Below are 24909 nucleotides of genomic sequence, written 5' to 3'. Positions count from 1 at the left end.
ATTGCAGATGTCCTTGTAGCTTTACAAACTTTCTTTTGTCAAGCAAAAAGGAACTGGGGAAAAAAAAAAAGGAGTTGTGTGCTTCTTGCTGTAGGGAAGTCCAGTGGTCAATCTTCATGGGTGGGTTTGTTGCTTCTTTCTAGGCTCCTGTTTGGTAAAGCACGTTATCATCTTTCGTAATAAGAGTTTTTTGTTGTTGTTGTTTGTTTGCTTGTATGCCTGTTGTAATCTGATGGCTTTATCCGCATCACCGTTGACTTTTATGTGTTTGTGTATGATGAGGTACTAAGGCTTTATTTTTGCTCCTCCTCATTTAGTACTGGTGTGTACTTCAAGCTGATTACTTCTGCTAAATCTGGGAGACTAAATGCACTTTTAATGGATTCTTATATATTTGGCCATATACTTTTCTCCATATCTTTTTGTTTGTGAGCTCTGCTTTCCTTGGGAGAGAAAATGAACCTTAAATAATGTAAAAGAAATATCCTTTAAGATGTATATACATATATATATATTTGTATTATCAGTCTTTAGAAGTAGTTAAGTGTTAGGAATGTTGATAGAGTACTGCTGTCCAGTCAAAGCTCTGAAATTAGGAAACTAGTTTATTCAGTATTCTTAATATATGCATTGAACCTTATAAGGCTTATGGCATCAGTGTTAATGTGTGCTTTGCGTTGGGATCAGAAAATTACTTGATTAATTTTTCTGCTGGAAGTTAAGACAAAAATACAAGAAGGGCTAGTTAAAATATCCTAATTTCATTTCTGTTATTATAGGCAGCAATGTAATGATTGTTCCTTGCAGTGTGAAAACATAATTATATGTGAAACATAATTCTAACATACGTACTTAAGCATGACTAATGTTCATGGTGCTAGCAAAATTGGTTTAAAAATTAATGAGCAAAACTGAAAATATTCTCAATTCTCTGGATATAGGGATAGATCCCCATATAAGTTACTCCGGTTCTAAATGTCAAAAAAAAATAAAAAAAAATTATAATAGTAGACAAAACAAGTGCAGAAAAAGGGAGTGGTGTCAGTGAAAAATATTCCTGTGATTGTATAAGAGCTGTCAGTAGAGCCATACTTGGCATATCTGCCAAGTATGGTACTGATTTTTCTACGATTATGAAGTGGTATTCTGGCCTCCTTTGATTTTTTTTGATCTGGAAAGTGAAGCAAGATCTTGTTCAGCCTTATAAGCATTCTGTATGTCAGAGTTTGAGACTTATTACTGTTTAATTTTTTTTTTACAAGATATAAAATTGCACATTCCTGGTAAAGGTACAAATAATACAGATTACCTTTATTTTCTGTTCACTGAGTTTCTGCAAAAGGGGATTATTAGTATACATCAGAAAAACAGTGGAGCAAAGTAGTATATGAAAACCTTTTAAAAGGAAGGGTGAATTAATTAATGCTTTTGAGTATCCACATGTATATCTTAGTCATCTAAATCAGTTGCATTAAAATTTGAGAATGTGAACGTGAATGTAGATGCTTTTTTTTCCCACTTGGGACATTGTTTGCTGTATGTAAGATAATTCCATAATGTTTTTAATAAAAGTAAAAATTACTAAAGCACACTGAATCAATACAGCAATCCAAAAAAAGATGTTGTGGATCAAGCTTGGATTAAAAGCAAGTGTGCTTGTCAATAAGGAACTGTGATGAGCTTGGTGGTATCATATTGACTGTGTATTAATACACAGTATCCTATAAGACCATCAGCTGATTGTTTAGAATGTAAATGAATCTGTTGATGGATCCAGTGACTGATGGCTTAAATTCCAATTAATCAATTGCTTCATCAGTTTCTTAATTCAGATCAAATATCTCAAGTACACACAGTTCTGTCACTGGTATTAAGAGAAATTAATGCTTCAAAACTAATTTCATTGGTCTTGTATAAATATGCCTACACTTTGTAATCACATCCTAAAGGAAGGAGTTATAGCTTAAATATTTAGGATGTTTCAGCTGTTCTAGTGTTTTCTTCCCCTCTGTAGTAGGTATCATAAATGAAAGCTTTCTGTTGTAGTGGTAAATGAAACTCTGTAGTCTAACGTGTCATCTTGGTGCTGCTACTCATCCTGTCATCAGTTTAAAATTTTCATGCACATAGTCACTTAAGTAATATAAATGACTTAAAAATTAAGTTGTTCATAAATGATCTGGTGTTATGTATGCAAAGTCCATTTTTCTTGTTCATATTCTAGTAAGCCGTCTCTTTCATTGTTTTTTACTTAAAGCAGGAAGACTGTAACATCACTAGACAATATATAACCATTCATGACACCACAGTTCCACATCCCCTGTTTCACAGTGACCCATCAATTAATTCATCAACACTTGATGCAGGCTTTTCACTGTGACATATAGACCAGTTGATCTTAATTTGATTGCTGTTAAAACCTTCCTTTCCTGACAACTGTTGTCAATTATACAAAATAAAATCAAGTATTCATAAGTAGGCTGTAATAGGATATAGGCAGACAGATTTAATAATTCAGTTTTGCTGAGCCTTGAAAGGCATTAGTTGTAGCTGTTGTTCTCATTTGTAAAAAATTCATTGGATACAGATCTTCAGCGAAAAGGCAGACATAATTTTATTTATTTAGATTTGACTTTTGGAAAGAAACCAGACCTATAGTGGTGGTTTAGTATTATCTGTGTTTGTGAATAACTGTCTTGAATTTCTATTATCTACACGTTAGAGAATATAAATGTAACTTCGTTTTGGTTTTGGTGTTTGTTTGGTTGTTTTTTTTTGAGACTATTTAAGTGTATACATTCTATACTTATTTTTAAATTCTATAAATGTAAGGGGATGTGGAATTTTGCCCTGAATTTATAAATAACAGATAAAATAACACCTTTTCAAGGCCAGGGCACTTGATCTTTATTCTTGTTTAAAAATAAAAAAGGCATATGACTGCATGTCTGCTATATACAAGTAAGTTACAGTTGTTTCCATCTGATGCATCTTTATCACAGTGTGACATTAAAATGGCTTAAACGATATATGAATTCTACCTATAAGCCCTCTTAAGTCCTACCCACAAATCTTTCTTAATACTGCTGATATTTGGGAAGGAAAAAAAAAAAAAAAAAAAAAAAAAAAAAGCAGAAGCCCTTAACTTTAATGTTCTCCAAGAGAAATTTAAGTAAGGTTTTCAGGACTCCTGTGTTGCAGATTAACTTCGTATATACTGTTCTTTACTGTGTACAACGACGTTTGTAACAAATACTGTGGGAGTGTTGCCTGCTGAGGCAATGTGGAAAGGATTTTAATGTACTTGTTAAATCTAAAAAATTGAAGTCTTTTTTTGAAAATATATCATGCTAGTAAAATGCTTATAAATAGGTGTAGAAGACAAGATCTGCTGTAAGAGGTTGCTCCAAGCAAGTGCAGAAGAAGTCTAGGACAGAAATACTAATTATTTTTTTTTACTGATATGTTGTTCACTGTCATTTTTTTAATGCAAGTCAGAATAAGTTATACCTTAGCTTTTTTTTTTTTTTTTTTTTTTTGTCCCTCTCCACTAAACTCAGAATCCTCTCTGCTGTTTCATCTCATGACTCGGAAATTCTTTTTCAGGTCCTTGTATCCCTTCTTATGTTTCTATTAGTCAAGAAACCTTTCCAGTCCTGGAAGTCAGGTGTTTTAAGTATTATCATACTTTCCTGACTTCTCTTTGTAGAAACAAAACTGGTAGACAAAGCAGAGGTAACCTGTCTTTTCATTTTGCCAGCCTATCTGAATTTTTCATTGCTATTCTCAGAATTTAAATTGCAGGGACTCTCCATGACTTGATGCATGCATTTGAGGTATTTGGATTCAATTATCCAGTCTTGGATTTTTCAACAGCATTATTCCCTAAGAACACCAGTGTATAAGTGGTATAATATTGTGCTTCTATCTGATTATTTTAGGACATTATTAGGCTATCATGAGAAATTGTGTTGCACTGGTATTAAAGAGCCTTTACCAAAAAAAATAAAAAAAAAAAATCTTGAAAGAACAGTATAATACAAGGAGATGCTACAAATGAGACACAGTTTTGTTTCTGTACCAAACTAAAGCAACTTTTCTAGGGTTGTTGTTACTTTCTTTCCACAGTCATAGCAAATATTAAATCTTGATGTAATTCCAATCATTTGGTTTATTTTTTCTTCATTATATAGCCTTCCATGAAAATCAGGTACTGCAACTTTTTATAAAATAATTTACATTATTCTCCTTTTGCAAAGTAGGTTGCTTTTTGTCTGTCAATATTATTCTAGAGTTCTTATTTTAACTGCATTTCTTTACAAACCACTTGGCAAACAGGCTGATTAGTGAAGTAGTTGTTTTAAGCAAAACAAGTCTATCCATTTGCTTTTCAGAAACAAGATCTCCAAATGAAACAAAATAGTGATTAATTTAGTTAATACATAAAAAAAAAAAAAAAAACTATTTCAAATGATGTAATTAAAAACAAACCAATTACAATTAACTAGAATACGTTAAGAAAAAATATAACATTGCTGGTAATAACTTGTTTTCAGAAGCCTGTGTTAAAAACTGTAATTAATTCTCTGACGGGTGTATATAAAAATATAATTTTAAGTTCTTGATGGTAAGCACAAATTTACGTATATTATGATAATTTCAGGAAATTAAATATAACCATGTGTAAGAAACTAAATATGAATAATCATTTGGTAGTATAACAAATAGGAGATACAGCTAACTGATGATAATAGTATTATATACAAGGAAGCTTAAAATACATATTTTTTACGTCATTAAGAAACCTTCCTTCCCGTTCTCCCTCTTCCTCTCTTGAGTGAGGTTGTAGGAGACTTTTTTGCTTGTTTGAGACAATAGAGTGACAAACATTCTCTGAACACAATTTTTGTTTGGGTACTTTTTCTTCAGGATTTCTAGAGGCAGGCAGACCACAAATGAGTCATTCTGTTATTGATGGACATGTAAGTATAAGATGCTCACAGAAACATTAGTCCTATACATGTGCCTCGTGTATGTTCTGAATGAAACCTTAAGTCCAGAACGCACTGAATGAACACACTTTCTACTTACTCTATACTGAGCTTTGTTTGTCAGATCTTAGCCAGATACATGATGGCCATAAATTAGTATGTTCATAGATCAGCTTTTGTTTCTCTATTTCAACATAGTGTAAAAGATACTGAAAGAAACATTGTTTTTCTTCAGTATTAATGCACACAATCCCTTTTGGGGAAAAAGGGGCTACGTTTCAAGGTATGCTTACTTTTTAACTTTGGTTCTCAGTTTTAGGAGAAAATCTTTCAAATGCTAATGTTTGTTTTGAATCTAAGTAGTGTTGTGTTTAAATATTGTGTTGACTTCAAATAAATCTGTTTTTGTAAATGAACTCAAACTGTGCAAATGGGTCCTTGATCAGTCAATTCACTGAAAAAAAACAGATACCCATGTATTGTGTGTTGTCAAAAGCTATGCAATAAATTAAAATAAGATTATTTTAAGGGAAAAGTTGAAGTTCTTTGCTTCTGGTTGCACAGACTTCACTTAGTCACAGATTATAACGTTCATAGAATTGTAGTAGCTCTTCAAATCTGTTCCCCTAGGGGTCTGTACCACGGGGTCCATCCATCCCCCAGGAGCAAACTGCTCCAGCACGGGTCCCCCATGGGTGGGTGGCAGCTCCCCCCAGACTCCCTGCTCCTGCATGGGCTCCTCTTCACGGGCTGTTGCTCCGGGCCGGGGCCTGCTCCTGCATGGACTGCAGCCTCCTCCAGGCCACATCCACCTGCTCCACCGGGGGCTCCTCCACCCATGTGGGGGCTGCAGCGTGGAGATCTGCTCCATGTGGGACCCATGGGCTGCAGGGGGACAGCCTGCTCCACCAGGGGCCTCTCCACAGGCCGCAAGGGAACTTCTTTCTCCCCATTTTCTTATACTGGAAAAGTTTTGCCCTTTGCGGAGCAGCAGAAAAAATGAAATTCTTGGGTAATTCTTAAAGGGAACTGCTTCTGCGTGCCTGGAGCACCTCCTGCCCTCCTGCAGCTCTGACCTTGGGGGCTGCAGGGCTGCTTCTCCTCTCTCTCCCAGCTGTTGTTGTGCAGTAGCTTTTTTTACAGTGTTGCTCATGCCTTGGCTCTGACCAGCAGTGGGTCCCTTTGGAGCCAGCTGAAACTGGCCCTTTTCTGACATGGGACAGCTTCTGGATTCTTCTTGCAGAGGCCACTACCCCTACAACCCCCCACTATCCAAACCTTGCCATGTAAATCCAATACACATTCTTAAATTAAGGTTCTTAAAATGTTTTCGTCCTTTGTGCTGCAGGTACTTTTATTCCAGGACGGTCTTAGGGTAAGGACAGACCTCCAATAAATAGTTGAACTTTTGCTAGAACACCCGAACGAGAACTGTAGTCCTAGGACTTACCTAAGCATGCAAGTTTCACTGATTTCAGCTGAAATGGTTTTAGAAAAACAGTCTAGTTGTACTTGGGCTTACCATGCACGGAGATGCTCTAGACTGATTTGTGCCTGTCTTCAGCTGATTATGCTAAATGAATACTAGGTAGTAGTATAGTAATTCAAGTGTATTCACATGAAGTTTGTACTACTTCAGATAAATGATTAGCTCTTCAAACCGGGTGTAATTTCTTTAGATGAAACTTCAAGTTCTGATTCATTTCACTCAAAAATTTTCTCTATAAAGACAAAAATAAACACATTATGTTCAAATTTGGCTGCTAATCTTGTGTGATTGTCTGTTTATGGGAAATGAGCATCTGTGTGCCCCCACTTTTAAAAGTACTTTAATTTCCTGATTCTCCTATATATATGGCTTTATGAAAAGTATTTCTGTCCTTGGAAATTTCTTATGTTCAGTGTGGAATTTAATTTTTCTGTTGTCAGCTATGCTTGATTGCTAAACATTTAAATCCATGACTTTCCCTTTAAGCAGCACATAACTTTAAAAAAATGCACAATAATATCATAAACTTCTATGATTTGTACACTGGAAATTGTCTGGTTCAAAAATTATCCTTGAATACACAGAGAATAGCACAATTTCTGGTGTTTGTATAGTTGTTTTTTCCATGTAAGTCATATTCATGTTAGAAATGCAAGTGACTTAACACTGGTGCAAAACGTTGTCAAAGTCTACATAAACCAAACACTTAAAAAATAATTTGTGATTTTGGGGGTTGGGGAAAGGTACACTGTCAAGCATTTTCGAATGGTGTTGTTAAGACAGCTATTTTTCCAGAAGAGTTTGATTTTAGAAGTCTTAGGTACTGCTGACTTGAATATGTTGAAAGGTGAAGTATAAAGTGAGAAATACTTGGTTCTTTAGAGGTTCAGGAACTTGGTGAGAGTTAGAAATTGTTTTTATATGTTGTTTCTAGTCATATGTTTAGTCTCCTGTGTTTATATCTTAGTTAAGCCAAGTTTAATATCTCATTATATAATTAAAATGACTTATTTAGCTATGATGAAGTATTTGAAGTGGAGAAGAGGATTGTATTGTTTCGGTTTTGCTGTTGTGATCATTATTGAAAGCTGACTTGGCAGAAAGCAGCCCCCTTTTCTGGTTAAAAGGGAAACAGGCTATGAGATAAGTTATTGATGAAATTAACTGCTGAAGTGGAGAGGAAATGTGGTTGGCCAATACATGTCATAGTGTGAGCTCTATTAAATGGATGTATGTGCAGTCAACCATTCACAGGGGCCACACTGGTCTTGAACTGCATTGATCTATAGTATAATTCTAAATGAAATTGATGGAAGAAAGCAACCATTGACAGGAAGGGTAAAGAGAACCATGAAACGTCTTGAACAGGAAAAGTATGATGGAAAGTAAACTGATCTATGCCATGGATAGAATGTGCAGTGAAACTGGTGTTTCTAGGTGTTGCTAGATATTTCACCTTTACTTGTAATGCATTGTATGTCATTGGATTCTTCAGTGCTTTACCGTATTTTATTATAGAAAAAAATCCATAAAGAATCTAGTTGAATTTTAAATCAGCTTTTCAAGAATTTATTTTAGGTACAGCTCTGCAGCTTCTATCTTAGTGCCTTGGTTATGTTAAAGTATGTGCTCTAAGAGTCTTTTGTATTAAAAGATTTGTTTACTTACTGTGTGCTTAATATAAATACAGCTGTCACATGAAGACTTGTAAGCTTCTTTCAAAAGACTGTTGTGTAAAAAAGCTTCCTTCCAGTCAGATATAATTTTAGATGGCTTCCTGCTCCAACATGTCTTTTCAGACTGTTATCTCATTGAACTTCTTAATTTATAGGCACTGGTGAATAAAACATTGGATTCCATTAGATTTTACTTGCATCGGCGTCCCCATGTCCTGTAAAAGAATCTCTCTCATGTTCACTCATAGTTGCATAGTTCACTCACCCTTTCTGATACATAGCCTATTAGATATTCTGATGCGTTGCATATTAGATTCACTGATTTACAGGCATCAGCTCACTGTCTCTGTGAGAAGACTCAAACCTGGATAAACTTCTTTGCCAGTGTTTCCTTTAGCTTAATTGCTACCATATCACCGTTAGTGATGAGACTACTTTGTTAGTTTTTATTGGATTGGTTAAAATAAAGAATAACTTGTATATACACATTTATGTCTATACACATTGTTTAAAAATAACAAATACCTAGAAAAATCTCTTTGTTTCACAACCATAGTATACAGTATGAATTTGTGTATAATTTTTTTAAGCCTTAATGTAATAGGATATCCCAAGTTGGAAGAGACCCACAAGGATCATCAAGTCCAACTCCTGGCTTCACAAAGGACCATCGCAAAATCAAATGATATGTCTGAGAGAACTGTCCAAATACTTCTTGAGCTTCTACTAGAAGCTGTAATTATTAGTTGATAAATGTTTAAGCATTCTCTAGTGTAGCGACTGTGAGGAGTATTGCTATTTTATTTTTCCTTTAAAAAGGCTTCAAAACAATTGGAAGTCTGTAATTTTTTTAAATAGGTTTGCTGTGTTCATGTGGCAGGCTTTTTTGAGTCTTACATTAGTAACCTGTGTAGTAGTCCATAAATGGTGATACCATCTAACTAATTATATGGGATGTTACATAGTGATGGAGAGGTCTTGTTGCACTGCGCTTAATTTTTTTCTTTCTTCTGGTCTTCTAGAAGACAACTAGTCTTCTGTCTGTAAAGCATACTGATTCTCTTTACTATGTATCAGTCTGTATCTTATGCATCCATCATATTTTAGTTACTGTTCATGTGTTGACAGGTTTCTTTAGTTTTGGATCCTTGACAATTACAGGTGATTAAAAACTACTTCCTTTAAGTAGAATAAATTAGTGCCCTAACTGTTTTTGAATGGTATCCACATTAAGGATGTAAAGAGAGGGAGAAGTTTCAGTGAATCTAGGAGAATATAAGTAATGGAAGTTTGTTATATGTCATAGCAGCAATGAGACAATTGCAGATGTTGTTTTCCTACTCTATTGTCTTGGAATTGCACAAGTAACAAAATCCTAAAAGGAAAAAGATTAAACCTTTTCCAATTTCCACCAGTGAAGTTCTATTTGTTGCTGATAATATTCAAAAACCTGTTTAGAAACCATTAAGAAACCTGTAAAAGACGATTTTCTTCTCATGTTCATAAACAAGAACATTGTTAATTTTATCAGGAAAAACGTTCTATTTTCCTGGCAGAAAGCATTTAATCAGCATACAGATTCTAAAGCATGAATTGATTTATATGCACAGCAATTATTTTAAACTATTTTTAAATTGCTTTGCTTTCATTCTTCCAAATTTTTAACTCAAACTGAATTTTGGATAACTAAAAAATAGTTTCACATCTTTCTAACTTCAAGGTTCATGTTTCATTCGAACTGACCAGCTTGATGGAGAAACAGACTGGAAACTGAAGGTTGCTGTCAGTTGCACACAAAGATTGCCAGCTTTGGGGGTAAGCATTTTATCTGTTTGCTTTAAAAATATCCTCCGTGTGTATATCCCTTTTAGATATGACTGTTAAAATTATTGTAAGTATCTATGTAATTGGAAAATATCTGTTACCACAGTTTTGTTTTTTTGCAATAAATAAGACATAGGTATTCCACTGAATGCTGAACAAGAAGTTCGTAGTACAAATATTCTTGCTTTTACACTGAAAAGAAATGGAGATAGAATTGGATTTTTATCTTTCTGCTTAGTGGTTCATACTGTGGTCCACACTCAGAGGTGTATACTCTGCAGAAGCTTATCCCAGTAGTAGGGTTCTTATCCAGTTGTTATCCTGCAAGTGCAAGTCATTTGCAGGATACCATTGGGAACCATTGCTTTAATCACTAATATTGTGATTTTTTAAACTTGGAAAAAGTGGTCTGCACTTGGGCAGTAAAGTGCTTTTTGTGGTCAATATGCTTTCTGGTCTAACTAGGTGAAAAGTAGAAGTTCATGCAAGGAGGGTTTTCTATGACTTGTCTGAATGTTTACAGGTGTTTTTTTTTTTCTTGAGTGCATATACATGTCTTAAGTGTAGGTAAATTGGATAAAACTAGAATTGTTAAAAAGGACATAAGAATGAGTGTATATAAATATATATTCAAAATAATGACATCTAAAAATGCTTATAGATTTTTTAGAATACATCTCTTAATGGGATGCTAAATTGTGTTCCATGTAGTGGAGAAGCTTGCTATTCTATAGGAGAGTTGGCTTGTTGTCAAGAGACTTCCTCTGAAAGCATACTCAAGTTACAAGCTTGTGGAAACTTACTTCTACAGAGTTTCTGGTGTTTGGACACTAAGTCCTTTGGGTGTAAAGACAAGAGTATCTTGAGAGGACTTTGCATGTGCCATCTTAATAGAGCAAATAAGTGTTGGATTATCTGCCAGATTTTAGCAGGACTTTTGCAGCTATTTGTGAATTATGGAGTTGCTGCCACACTGAAGTTAGCCAAAGATAGAGCTCCTTCCTGTGTTCATAGTGGTTTGGCTACTGGTTTCAGGAGGAGGAAAAAAACATGGGTTTGTATCTAGAGGATTGGGAATGAGGGATGGAACTGAAGGTTGGTCATGACAGACAGAGATGCCAGATCAGGTGTCAGAAGGTAGTTCTAATGCAGGAATTGACTTTAATTAGTATTGTATAACCTGCAGTTGAATTCATTATTTGTAATAAATAAAAAAATTATTTGTCTAATAAAAAAAATATTTGTCTAATGTCTCAGTTTTTGCCATTTAATCATTGGTCCATTGAATCATTTTTACCATTTAATCATGTTTTATTCATAAAAAAATGTTTCTTCATATCTTTTTGAGACACAGATGCATTCATTCATCTAAAATTGAGTCAATATACTATCTTTGACTTTTTTTTTTAATGCTTTTCAGATAGTTTATAACTGTGTGCAATATAGCTATTCTTTAATTCTTCTTCATTTTGGAAGTATCACTTACTGTGCTTGTTGAATGCACCTCTTCCTGCAGAGAAGAAGACTAGTACAACAGAGAATTGTTGTGGTGTAACAGGGCTGCTCTCTAGCTTCTTATCTCTCAGCCTGTATGTATATTCAGGATTTCCCCATCACAGGTGCAGTATCTGGCACTTGCTAATGTCAAGCTTCATATTGTTGGTGACTGTCCAGCCCTCTAATTTGTAAAAATGTCTCTGCAAGGCCTCTTTACCCTTGATGGAGTCAACAGCTCCTCCCAAGTAAATGTTTGTCTTGCAGCTGTTTACAGAAAATAAATTGGAAATGATTGAAGTTGAGGAGTTTGCATTTTAATGGTAGGACATGCAGCCTCAAATCTGTGCAGAAGTGAAGGCTGCTTCAAGTGGTGGTGGTTTGGGACATGGAGGGGAGGGAGGGGAAATGTATTACAGAAATTACTCATGCAACTTGGGAACAGCATACAAGTCAACTGTCCGATATATTAGCCATTCCTTCCTTAGTTGTTTCTGTTTGCTGCTGCTGTTAACTCCTGCTGATCCCTTTTCATGAGCTGTAGATGACAATCTGAATTCAGATAATCAGATGCAGTTTATCACTTAACACAAAGTTTCCCTATCTAGCAGCAGCAAGTGGAAGCCACCAAGCAGCTGATGTGCCCTTACACTTTCCCACATTCACATAGCCGTTTACTTGGCAGAAAGCATCATACAGAGTGTCATGCAGACTACCTCCTGATTTCTCTACTGGAAATGAGAAACCATTTGACAGTTGGTGGTTCCCTCACTCTCATCACTATAACATTGTGTCCCAAAACATTATTTTCAGAGAAGATTGATTTTACATTAGGCTTATAATTCTGACCTCCAGGTAATAGGGAATGTTTGGGATTTTATCTTCAATGAAATTATTTGAAGTGGCTGCTTTTTAGCTGGCCTTGGATCGCTTGCAGTGCTTCACTCTAAAGTTCCATCTGTCTCTGTATTGTTTTGGGGAAATGGAACCCTAATGCCTAAAAATGTAAATATTTTTTAGGGGATCCTATATCTTTCACAGAAGGTAGAGCCCAACATATATCCCAGAAGGATTCTTCCATTCCTGCGGGAAGCATGTTAGTATTTCTTTAATTCCTGCAAAGACATTTCTGCCTTTACTGCTTGAGCTATCTATCATTTTGAGGAAACTGTGTGGATGAGCATCTTCACAAGGTTAGAACAAAAATCTAAGAAAGTGAAATTCAAACTCATATAAAAAATAACATTATTTTTTGTAGTTCCTAGTGCAGTCATAAAAGTGTAAAGATCACTATATATATACACCTTACACATTCGTTTTTTGAAGTCAAATTAAAATGCAGTGAGCAGAAATTGTTGAAAAGTTGAAGCAGCTTTGTTAAAAATGAGGATAATTTGAACAATCTATTTCAGGTAGTCTTATTTTCACCCTAGGCTTCTGCAGTCACCTCTGTTGCAGAAAACTCTTACAACTTTAAAAAATAATAATAAAAACAAAAAGGCAGAAAAGTTGCTTTCCAGGAAACTTGAAAATGTCTTTTGCTTTATAAAACACTTGTATGCTTACTTCTGTTCCTGACTTGAAAATTCATTGTTTTACAGTGATTATCTTGATAATCTGTGCAGTGTGTAGCAGGGGCATGTGCTTTTGGATAGCCTTAGAAGTACTGTTGGTGAAACTTGTTGGGTTTTGGAGCAGTCTAGCAAAGGACTGAGCTTTGTGTTCCAGTCTTGGATCAACTTTGATTCTCTTTTTCTGTACAAAGAGTTGGAAGAATCAGGCAATGATCCTTCTGCTAAAAGAAACTGTTAGAGAAGTGGTCCTCCGTTCATTTACATTTTGCTGTACAAGGTGGGCAGTGCATTGTCCTATTTGCTCAAAAACTAAATGACATGATAAAAATAAGACATTTCAGTTAAGGAACACCTGTGTAAGTGGTTTTTTATTTGTTTGTTTTGTGTGTGTGTGGTTTTTGTTTGTTTGTTTTGTTTTTGTTTTTAATCAGGTCATTAATGAGAAGTATTTTGGTTTAAGTAATTTTTTGAAAAATGAACCTTCTCAAATGCCAATTCACTTATATACAATAAATACCTGTTTCTATCAGTTCTGTATAATTCTGTCAAACAGCATTGCCACTTTCATAGCCACTAGGCTACTAAAGTTTTATTGTACACATGATAATTTATACATTTCAAAATGTTTATACAATCAAAACAAACAACACCCCCCCACGGGAATGGCTCTCCTGTGCAATAATTCTTGCTTGCCACCTGCTGGGCTGCTGGTGAAATAGCTGTGGCAATGTGACACTTGAGGGCCCTTCCTTCGTTTTTTTTTTTTTTCCAGATGATCTCAAACTAAGTGCAGGTTTTTTCTGTGTAAGGATTGATGCAGAGTTTCACGTCACAGGTGTATGCTGTTTTTTGGTAAATTCAGAATTAGTTGAAAGACACACTAAAGAAAATGGGTAGAGCATGGTATGTTCCATGGCTACAAAGAATTAGAAGAAGAACCCGAAGTTCTTTTAGTGTTGTCCATTTCAAATAAGTGAAACATTTGAATTCAATACTGCCTTTGAACTGGAGTAAGTGCCCATATTTGTATGGTCGGGTTCAAAAATGAGTCTGATGAAATTTATAACTGCTAAATCACTGACCAGGTTCTAATCACAAATAGAACCTGCTTAGAAGTGCAGAGTGGTGTGGGATGCTGTCTCTGAGATGAGGCAGTTTGCCCTCAGAGTCTCAGGGGCTGGTGTTGTGTTCTTTTTTCTCCTGTCCCCTATCCCCTCTGCTATGGTGGATCAAATAGGATCAAACTAACCTTCTGTTCTAATGTAGCAGTTGTTCATTATAGTAGTAGTTTTCCTGATTTCCAGGGACTCTTCCCATATTAACTCCTATTACAGTGTCCTTTCCATGTGCTTGTAGGGTATTTTCAAAGCTGAGGCTTAACGTTTATTTTTGCATATTAAAATATATTTTTAGTAATTTAAGAGAACGTGTGCAAGTTGAGAATAGAGTAGACTAAACAATTTGGTAATATATTTGGCAAATATATGCTCCATATTTGCTGTACATTTTGATTTCTTTAGTTACTGGACATAAAGGTGGTGAGTATCTTGTGCTGGCATGAGCTGTCAGTCACACCGTTAGAGCAGCATTGTAACCTTACCCACTGTGACACCCAGAATAAATAAACCTCCAGACCATCAGAGCTTTTCTTAAAGAACAGATGACACCACCAAGGCGATCAGTACAGATTTTGTTGTCTTTCTAAAGCACTTAATGTGATCAGAGAATTAAAATTTCAACAAGTCATCTAATGATGGCTGAGTTGCAAATACTGTGACACCTAGATTAGGTTTCTTGCAATTTCATAGTTATAGGTGGGGCAGTTTTTCTAGCAATCTGCACATTCTGAGGCATTCTTCTCTAGCGTATGTGATCAAGTAAATTTATTAACAGCAATGAGGTCACTGTAATTTTCAATAAATGTTGACTTGCTGATTTATATCAGAAGATCCATACAGCAGTAAACAATAGCATTTACATTTAATTAGTTTTATTGAACCAAAGGCAATTTTATTTGTAATGAACTACATGTTATGATTAAGAATGTATTTTAATGATCTTTAAGTAAGGTGAACAAATGTTGCCCTTGACCTAATACAGGAGATTTTTCTGCTATTGATAACTTTAGGATGATTTGTAAATTACTGTTGTGAAATGCAAAATAGAACATTTTCGTTATAGTACCATCAAGTCATTTCCTGACTTTCAGCAAAAAGGATAAAATGCTTTTTTTTTTTTTTTTGAATTATTATTTTTGAGTTACAGATAATGAAATACATTATGTCATCATGTCTTTTTATTTTTAATCTCATCTACAGTTAATAAAAATAACATTTTATTGCTTGAGATTTAGGTCTTTCATGTTGTTTCTTTAATCTAGAATTGTTAACGATCCCCTGGTTCAAGTGATTTTTTTTTCCTTAAGTAAAAAAATCTGAGGTCATTTGCCCTCACTGTTTCCTAAAAGCATCCTAATTTTGGATGTACAATCCTATTTCCATTGAATGTATTGGTAGTACTAACTGGCTTCAGTGAACCAGTGGTTCAGTGTTCATAATATGAAAATAATTCTTTGATAAAGCTGAATTTTATGTAGACCAAGCTCCTAGTTAGTTAAATCATTAATAAAAAGTAGTTCTCTTTTTTAAAATAAACTAAATCTCTTTTAGAGGCTATACAGGGAGAAGCAATGACACAGCCTAACCAGGCAAATTTTGCTTGATCAATGAGCTGAAGTTTTATTTACATGTAGCATTGTGTATAAATCTTGATGCCTCCTTTTTAAACTACCATTGTGATTTCTTTCAAGACTTTGAGATGAGAAATGCGCTACTGGGAAAGCAACACTGTATGAAGGAACATCTTTGTACTCCTACCTTTATTGTAGAATGTAATTCATATGTAAATGTCAGTCTTCCATAAATCATATCATTCTTTGGTCTTGTCTTAAGAGACTTCAGATTCTTTATTTTACTGGCCTGAGAATGATATCCATTCGGTGTACAGAACATGGGTCTACTGAAAAAAATGTCCTTTTCCCTTTCCCCCAGTAATGAAAAAACACTTAAGAAAATTTCTGAGCGTATGTAATATTCTTCTATAACTTCTTTCTACCCCTCATGAATGAAAAAGCAATGAACTACCACCTCAGTTTTCTCCTAGAGTATTTTTATAATTTTTTTCCACTTTTTTAACAAAAAAGCATGCACCCTTGGAGTACTCAGCTGGTTCTAGTTTGTGGCTTTCTAGAATAATTGCAGATTTCAGTTCTTCATCAAGATATGTGGGGTTGAGCTGAAATTCAAAAAGAAAAAAGGAAAACATGAAAAGTCTAGGTGTTAAATCAGAAATAACAGAAGAACTAAAACATAAAAAGACAAGCTATGAAAGGAATGTGGTAGAAATTTTTACATTTAAAATTTAACAAGGGAGGACATTGCAATAGAAGCAAGTACCTATATGAGGCCTGGAAAGCAGGAAAAAATATTACTGTACAAATGCCAACGTACTTAAAAGGGTGGTTATTTCTGCTTCTTTTTATTCTAATGTTGTTTCCCACTAAGTCATTCTTTGAAAAGAGAGAAGTTCTTGGTTGACGCATTTCACTAGCAGTTTTTATTGTGTATAGGAGTATGTGTGTGGTATTAGTTTTCTGCTGTACTATCCACTACTGAGAGACTTTATTTTTCTTTGCATAATAAAGCACATAATAGCCCAGATTAGCTGAGTTGTAGGTGATAACAGATTGGAAAGAAGTGAATGATGAAGATATAGGACACCATGTGTATTAGTTTCATATGAATTATTTCTTTTGAAGCTGATGAAAGTAGATTGGAAGAACAAGGATGCAATGAATGAAACTTAATGTGAAAGACTACAATAAGTGACTAATATTTTAAAGACAAATATAATTTGTGAGAGTTAATGTTCAGATTTAATTCATTTTTATAACATACATTAAATAAATTTTTTTTTCAAGGTATGAAGTAAGAAATTTCTTGTCTACAGAATATAAACTGAAATACATACTAATGATTTAGACAACTACACATTTTTGAACTTAAGTCAAACATGCTTGATAAATGTAAACTATCAAGATTAAAAAAAAGATTCACTCATACCTTGAAAAGTGAAAATCTATATTCAGAAATCTATTGTCATTTTATCAGAGTAATAAAAAGACACAAGCATGTAGATTTTAAGGCACATACGTGGACAATTGCTCCTTTAATTTTGTATTGTTCAAATAGTTTTATTCAAATTTGGGGAGGGGTGTTATATTCAAATTATGAATAGAAAATGGCATGATTTTAAAAATAGCTATATTTGAGCCGAGGTGTGTCTACACATCCATAAAAGAGGCTGTAAAATTAATTCTGCTTTTGAAGACAGCACATTCTATCTTACATGAACAGGGTATTATAGCATCTTCTCTTCAGAGAATGAATCTTAAGGCTGATTAGCCTTTTGCAAGATTAATTCAGTAATAAAGGATGTAGGTAACCCAAATAATAGGAACTACATGCAGTGAGAAGATAGACACCCTTGTATTTCATCACAGGTTGAGATTCTTATGCTGGCTGGGCATCGGTGTAGAGCATCTTCTCCAGAGTTGTATTGTGTGACCGTACATGAGAATTATGCTGAAATCTCTTACTTGCTCCATCAAACCATCAACACTTTCTTAAAGTGTCTGGAGTTTTTCGTGGGTTGTCTACACATGTGTATGCTGAGTGATCAGCGTTAAGGAGAATTTAAATCAATTTCATTGCTTGACCTTGTATTCAGTTGGCTTTTTGCTCTAGAAAAGTATTTTGTTTCTGGTTTAATTAAAAAAGAAAAAAAAAAACAACACTTTATTTGTAAAGCAGCAAATATACAGAAAATATTTTTAAGACAGGCTCTTAGAAAAAATAAATTTTATAAAATTTCTAACTCATAAAACAGTTTCGTTTGTGAAATATCAACACACTTAGAATACCATTTTGGATCTCTTTTCTTTATATCAAGATATACTTGAAAATCACATGTTTATTGGATAAAACTTTATTGAATTTAACTTGGAGTGGTAAGGGTCATAAATTGAAATCTTTACCATTAAAAGGTTCTTTAAAATAGTTGATTAAATTTAAAAACTAGTAAATACATTAATCTGTTTTACAGGATCTCTTTTCAATCAATGCTTATGTTTACGCTCAGAAGCCACAGCTGGACATTCACAGTTTTGAGGGTACCTTCACACGGGTAAGTAGTGTCTATAAAGACAGTTGTACTCCCCTCTCCCATTTCTCAGTGTGAATCTTACATTTAGTACTGAAGTTGTATTGAGTCTTTCCTAAGCGTTACAGGAGTATATCCATGTTCTTGCCATGGAAATGCTTCACGTACAAGGTATTTTGTTAAATATGTATTGCAGAAAGCTAATACAAATAGAATATCTGGAAAATAAAAACCAGAATCTGAGAATGGTGTATTTGTTGACATCACAATAATCTTATATGAGACCATTTCTGCAGTAGCATTTATTGTTTATCTCCAGGCATCTAATGTTTTATTCATATGTCAAAGAAGTGTCAAGTTGAATGTATTCAGTAGCCTCAGACAATGCAACTGATAGTTTATGTGCAATACAAATGTGTCTTGTTTAACAGGGTTTCTTTGATTTTCCTTGTGAAGTTCAAGTACCTTAAAAAATGAAATAAAACTAAAAGTTACTTAATGGGAGCTTTATTAAATATTTTTTCCAGCTATATATTGAAGACCAAATATGATAACTTTACAGTCTTTTTTTTTTTGACATTTTTGCTGTTATTTTCAGAAGGTGGCTTGCTAAAGTTAACCCTTTAAAGTGAGGTGTCCAAGCAGCTGATTTAAACAAAAAAACAAAAAAAAACAACAACAAAAAAAGACTTTAGAGATTTTTAGTTTTATCTGTGATATTAGCAGATGCAGTGATTGTTTTGGTTATTTTATCTACACTTAACTGTTAGTTGACTCATTCCTCTCGATAATATGTTTCTAAAATAATTTGAGAGAATTAACTACAACAGGAGGGAGAGAGAAGGGTTTTTTTACCCAAGTGACTTGAATTGGTAATAGATTTTGTTCAGTAATTGAAATTCCAGTTCCCAGTTCTAAGTAAACTGATGAGATATTGCAGTTGTTGGCTCTCAAAGACCGATTTATACCAGTTATATAGTTCATGTAGCCTACAAAGTAAATGTCATTTGCCCATAACTTACTGAAGCTGTAAGCAACAGTGTTTACTTAAACCTTGTATTGACCAATTGTTCAAATGAAACTTCTCTTAACAGCTGTAAAATTATTTCTAACCCAAGAGCTAAGCATATACTTTTCTAAATATAAATTGAACTCCACAGAGCCTTTTTAACAATTCCAGTTTGTGTAATTGAGACATTGGGAAATGATGACTAAACAGTTGCTCCCTGTTGTGGATTCCATTTGTACATGTAATAAGAGCTGTATGATTCCAGCATCCCTGATACGTGTAAATAACCATGATGTACTTAGCTTTCAGGATTACGTGTTTTGGACTGCTTAAGTAGGAAGGGTAGTTTAAATTGCATTTCTATATGCATGCATCTGAGGGCAGCGTCCTCAAATTTGGTTCATAGTGGACCACACTATTCATATTTTTAGAAACCTTTTCTTTGTGTTAACTCTATACCTCATGCATAGTAAAATTTGGCGATGTATTGCTTTAGGACACTTTCCTACTGATTTATCTTTCCACTTCTGCTGTGAGCCCTTACTTGTTACACTAAATCAGTTTTTGCATCTAATCCCTATTTTATATTAAGGTAAAAAAGAAAAAAAAAAGTAGTGTGCTTAGTGATGCTAATGTATACATTTTTCCTACTTAGGCGTTGATGTTCAAAGAATTCTTGCAAGGGTAGGTTGACAGGGTAATAACGCATTGATTTTTCTTTTTTTTTCTTTTTTTTTTTTTTTTTGCCATTATGAAGACAGAGTACTAACAATATAGGAGACAAGCTTAGATAATTTCAAAAAGTGCATGACCATAAAACAAAACAAAAACCAAACTTAGGTGTACAGCTTTAGAATTTTTATGTGGGAGCATCTTCTACCTAAGTATTCCTATGTGAGAAATATATTCACAGCTAACCTGATAGCTGATCAAAGATACCTTCTGCAGTACACCTGCATAACCAAATCATGAGGAGCTGAAATTCCATTGTACATCTATTGATGTCTACCAGTTTCACATGAAGTCATTTCTTGTTGTCCTCCATAGATTTTGATGCATCATACATACTGACTGCATGAAAGTGAGTGTGTGTCTTTGCATGGACATGTGGGAAGGATCATGTCAGGCCCTTAAACAACATATGTTAATTCTCCTCCTTCTCTCCCCTCTTCTAGATTCCCTATCAAGAAACAATAGATGAACTGTACTTGAGTTCTCTGAAAATGTGAGAGATTGTTTTACTTGTTCTCAGAGCATCTTCTCTGTCTTGGCTGAGTTTATTTTGAAATAGTTGTGCACAGAATAGGTATTTACAGATGTAACTGCTAGAGTATCACTTAACTGATGCTACTATGTAAACATGATAAATTAGGAAGCTATTTCATTGATTCTGAAAAATTATGAAGAAAACATATGGCTGTAGAAAGAGAATAAAATATAGCCATACGTCTTAATCCAACTTTTCTGTTGGAGTCAAGAGAGTATTCTGGAGTATTGCATCAGTGTGTAGTGGCATGCCCAGTTTTATTTACCTTTTCCTTACAGCTTCTGCCCAAAATCATGAAAGTTGTCTCTCCAACTTTTGACCTCAGTTGGTTTTCACTTAAGTTTGGGTCCTTCTTCCATTATTCCTGTAAGAATCTTTTGTGTAATTTCTCCTATACTGCAGTTCTGCATTGTCACCTCACACTCTTCATTTACTTTGGAAATTTCTTTTTTTTTTAGTCCAGGAGAAATGCCAGAGAACTAACTGATTGCTTTGAATTTTAGTTTATCCACTATAGTAACATGTTTTTTTCCTGTAGTATAGAACTATCTGGTGTCATTTTTCCAACACATTGCCTTGTAGCTCAGATGTTAAAAACAAACTAATAAAAAAACTCTCATAGTGCAAACCTGTTGCATGTAGCTGTTGACACTGGGGAAAAATACATACAGAGATGTGAGAATTTTCATACAGAAAATTGTGTATTCAATTATGGGCAGAATTTCTGGCTTTGAGCCAATTAAGCAGATGTTTTCTTGGTTATTTATTTTGTATCTATATGTATTCCAGTAGAAAGAATGCAGGTTCATTATTTAGTTATGTTTTCTTAGAGAATTACCCCTTTGAAGCAATTGTTGTGTTCCTTTCACCGAATGGAATGGTATCATGTTTTCCAATTTCTTTTTTCTTGCTTTCCTTATGCAGCTACTGACAGCCTTACAGAAAGTGAGAATAGGGAGTTCATGGGTATGGAAGCTAATCTGCAAGTACGAGGAATGTAGCAAGAATAATAATTAATAATAATAGTAATAATCCCATTAATGAATAACAATTCCAATTAATGTGGGATTGGGGTGGCCAATGCAACTAAACTAATGCCTATTCTAACACTTTGCTATAAAAGTTGTTGTTGGTTGTCAGTGCTGCATCCTGCCAGCTAGGAATAGGAACAGAAAAAGTCTGTGGAAGTGATACCCTGGTTCTTTCAATGATTAGGTTATTTGGTTTTGAACGTATCTGTCATTCTCAGGAAACTTTTCTTACAAGTATCTTACTACAGTAGATAAACTAAAAGGCTTTGGAAACCTTTTAGATTGCAACTTGCAAATTGTTATGTCCCTTGGTCAGCTTTGGTGAGCTGGATTGTGAGTTCAGGACTGAGAGTAGAGTTCATTCAGTTTTTATGTCACTGGTCATCTGTTCCTTTTTCTCTGCGTATGCAAGAGTTGTAAGAGTTATCTCCTAGAATAGGAACTGTTGACAATTTCAACATCCGTGATCAATACTGTACATAATTTCAAAACCTGAGCCTAAATATAAAGCTTGAATGCAGGACCGAACTGCTCTGCTCTGGTTACGAGTTTAATTCAGAATTTAAAGACCTATTAACATACAGATACCAAATGAAATTCAACCCAGGCAGACCTTAAACGGAAGCTTGATCAGCTGGACAAAGAAATCCCTTTATGTCAAATTTCCGCTCCTAGAGAGAGTAATAGTTAGTTTACCCCTAAACCATACACTGTTCTGCCAGCTGTAATTGTGTCTGAAAATTTGCAGATGCATTTCTCCTTATCATAGACCTGGTTTTGTTCAGAGCCTTCGTCTCTTCCTTGTTTATGTCATTACCATCTCCTCTGCTCCCAGCCCCTAAATTAGAAATAATCTGAAATTGCTGAACTCATAACCCATAGGTATATTTTTTGTTTCTTTGTTTGAACAAATGGAAAATAGGGTTAAATCTTCCACCATTTGGGTGTGGAAGGTATGGAATTTGGTAAATTGAATGAACTGTAGAAAGGTGGAGGTGTTGGATGAGGGCAGAATGGCTTGAAAGGATCGTAAGGAAATGTGCAGAAGTTAGCTTATCTGCCAAACCACTCTGTTGATGGGTGTGATGTGAGTAGAAATAGATTTAGCTCTTTGGATGTTAACCTATTTTGAATTACCTAAAGGGAGATGTTTCACAAATCTTGTAGCAGGTAGACATAGGACAAGTGCATTTTTCTTGGCTATGTTGTCAGCTCTTTGTGATCGCTGAAGGGCTTTTGATTGCTTCTTATAATATGGAAGAGCTTGATAACTCATTGTCTTGACATCTACTAACTGAAGGATACACTTAAGGCAAAATAATAATTTCCTAGCTCAGTATCCTATTCCTCACAGTTGCCATAAGCAGACAAAATAGAATAAGAAACAAGGTAAAAAGATGATAATACTTCCTCAGAAGATTTTTCTGTCTTTTAACAACTCATGACATGGGAACTTCCTAAGTCAGTGTTGGTTTCTCTAAGTAACCCACAATGAACTTCCCTTCTTTAAACTTACCCAGTCCCCCCTTGAATCTGTGTAGCCTTTTAGCATTGACACGGGAAGAAGTTCTACAGGTTAATTACATACTTTATGAAAAGCAATTGCCAGTTTTAATTTTGCTGACACATTAATGACCTTCTTGTTTTTGAAAGAGACAGCAATATCTATCCTGCCTTCCTGCCCTGCCCATTTCATAGGTGTCTATTATTTCCGTAATCAAAGAGTTCAAATTTATTTAGTCATAACTAGTACGGAATTTACTTGGACTATATGCTTTGACCATGAACAGTTTCCAGTTCCTTTTATTTTCTGTTTAGAATGAAGGGTGTGGAAGAGGAATTTGGAGCCTACGTACTTAAGACATGGCTAAACCATGTATTCTTTGTACTGGCATGATATTTTTGATTTTATTCTCTTTTTCTATCCTACTAATTCTAAGCATTCAGCTTGTTCTTTATTAAGTTAGTATTTTAGTAGATTTGTAACAACCTCAGAAGCTGCTTTCTGAGTAGTTACAATCAGCTCAGAGCTCATTACTTTGTGAATTCAGGATGTGTTTTGTGTGCATAACTCTACGTTTTGAAGTAGGGAATTTCATCTGTCCACTTTCATAGGGGGATTGATACTTTTTTTTTTTTCTCTGTTACCACATTAGACATTCCTGTTCTGGAGTGATGATGAAACAGCTTGAGTCCTGGTACAGTTTTCTGTGGAACTCCACTGATGGCCTCTCTTTGCTGGAGCTGGGTGGGGGGAACAGGAAAAAAAAACTTTTTTTTTTTTTTTTTTTTAATCTACCTTGAGTTTTAAATACTTAAACTGCTCTTCTATTTATGCATAAAAGTGGTGTTCAGGGTCAGCTCTGATAAAATGCATAATCCTTACATGCTTGCTGGTAACTCCTCTGATGAACCCTAGCATGATATGCTCCTTGAGGTACAATAATGACTTCATAGAAATAAAAGCATTTTTCTTACATGCCTGTGTATTTGTTTTCAGTTAACCTAGTGATTTAATGAGAAACTCCACAAATTTCTTGATTAGAATACTTAAGCAGAGTTTCCTTTTTTTTTTCTCCAGTTTGTGAAGAAATATAGAAATAAAAATGAAGCAGATGAAACAGTTTGAATTATGCAGAATAGTTTGTAGATTTAAAAAAATACTAATCAGGGTTAGCATGTCTTTTGCTTACTAAAAACAGTCTGTGCATCTCAAGGCAAGCTGTGTGAAATTAAGACTCCTGTTTGTGCTAGTCAAAGTGTCAGCCTCCCACTCACTCTTGCTACAAAAGCCCAATCATCCTTGTGTACCAGCAGTGCCTTCTGACAATATGAAAGAATGTCAGGAAAGCTTTTCTGTTAGCTTTAGCAATTCCTGAAAAGCCTGAGATGGGAATAAAATAATTCCGTGTCTGTTTTCAACTCATATGGCCAGTCTACCTCCTATTGCTAGCCTTGTTGAAACAGATTTTGAAACCTCTAAATGAATTACATATGTGGATTTAAAATGGTTTGTATATTGAAAAATATGTATGTTGAAACAACATTCACACGTGTAAAAGGCAATCTCTCCACCAACTGCCATGTCTCAGGCAGCTACAGTTAGTATTTTGACTGTAGTAGTGGCATCCCGTGAAACACTTGTATTCTGTGGATAATTTCTAATTAGGTATTTTTGTCTATGCACTGCCTAGTTAGACTTTCATAAGGCCGAAATAATCACAGAATCTGAATAATCCAAGAGCCATCATCGGTCAAAACAGGAATCTGAGCATTATAAAGTCAGGACAAATTATTAAAGATACAGTGTATGGATAAAGCTTGTCAAAGGCAC

General features: G+C 34.7%; 1 protein-coding gene across 2 annotated transcripts in view; it reads left to right on the top strand.

Moving 5' to 3' along the window:
• Positions 1-24909, top strand: part of ATP9B (ATPase phospholipid transporting 9B (putative)) — a 163870-nt gene that overhangs the window by 61730 nt on the left and 77231 nt on the right. For both annotated transcript variants that reach the window (XM_032183416.1, XM_032183415.1), the window contains exons 8-9: positions 9877-9971; positions 18212-18292. In XM_032183416.1, the coding sequence (XP_032039307.1) occupies positions 9877-9971; positions 18212-18292 (176 nt within the window). The remainder of the gene's footprint in view (positions 1-9876; positions 9972-18211; positions 18293-24909) is intronic.

Source organism: Aythya fuligula, chromosome 2 (genome assembly GCF_009819795.1).
Source record: "Aythya fuligula isolate bAytFul2 chromosome 2, bAytFul2.pri, whole genome shotgun sequence".
Taxonomy (NCBI): Eukaryota; Metazoa; Chordata; class Aves; order Anseriformes; family Anatidae; genus Aythya; species Aythya fuligula.
This window is presented reverse-complemented; position numbering and strand designations above follow the sequence as displayed.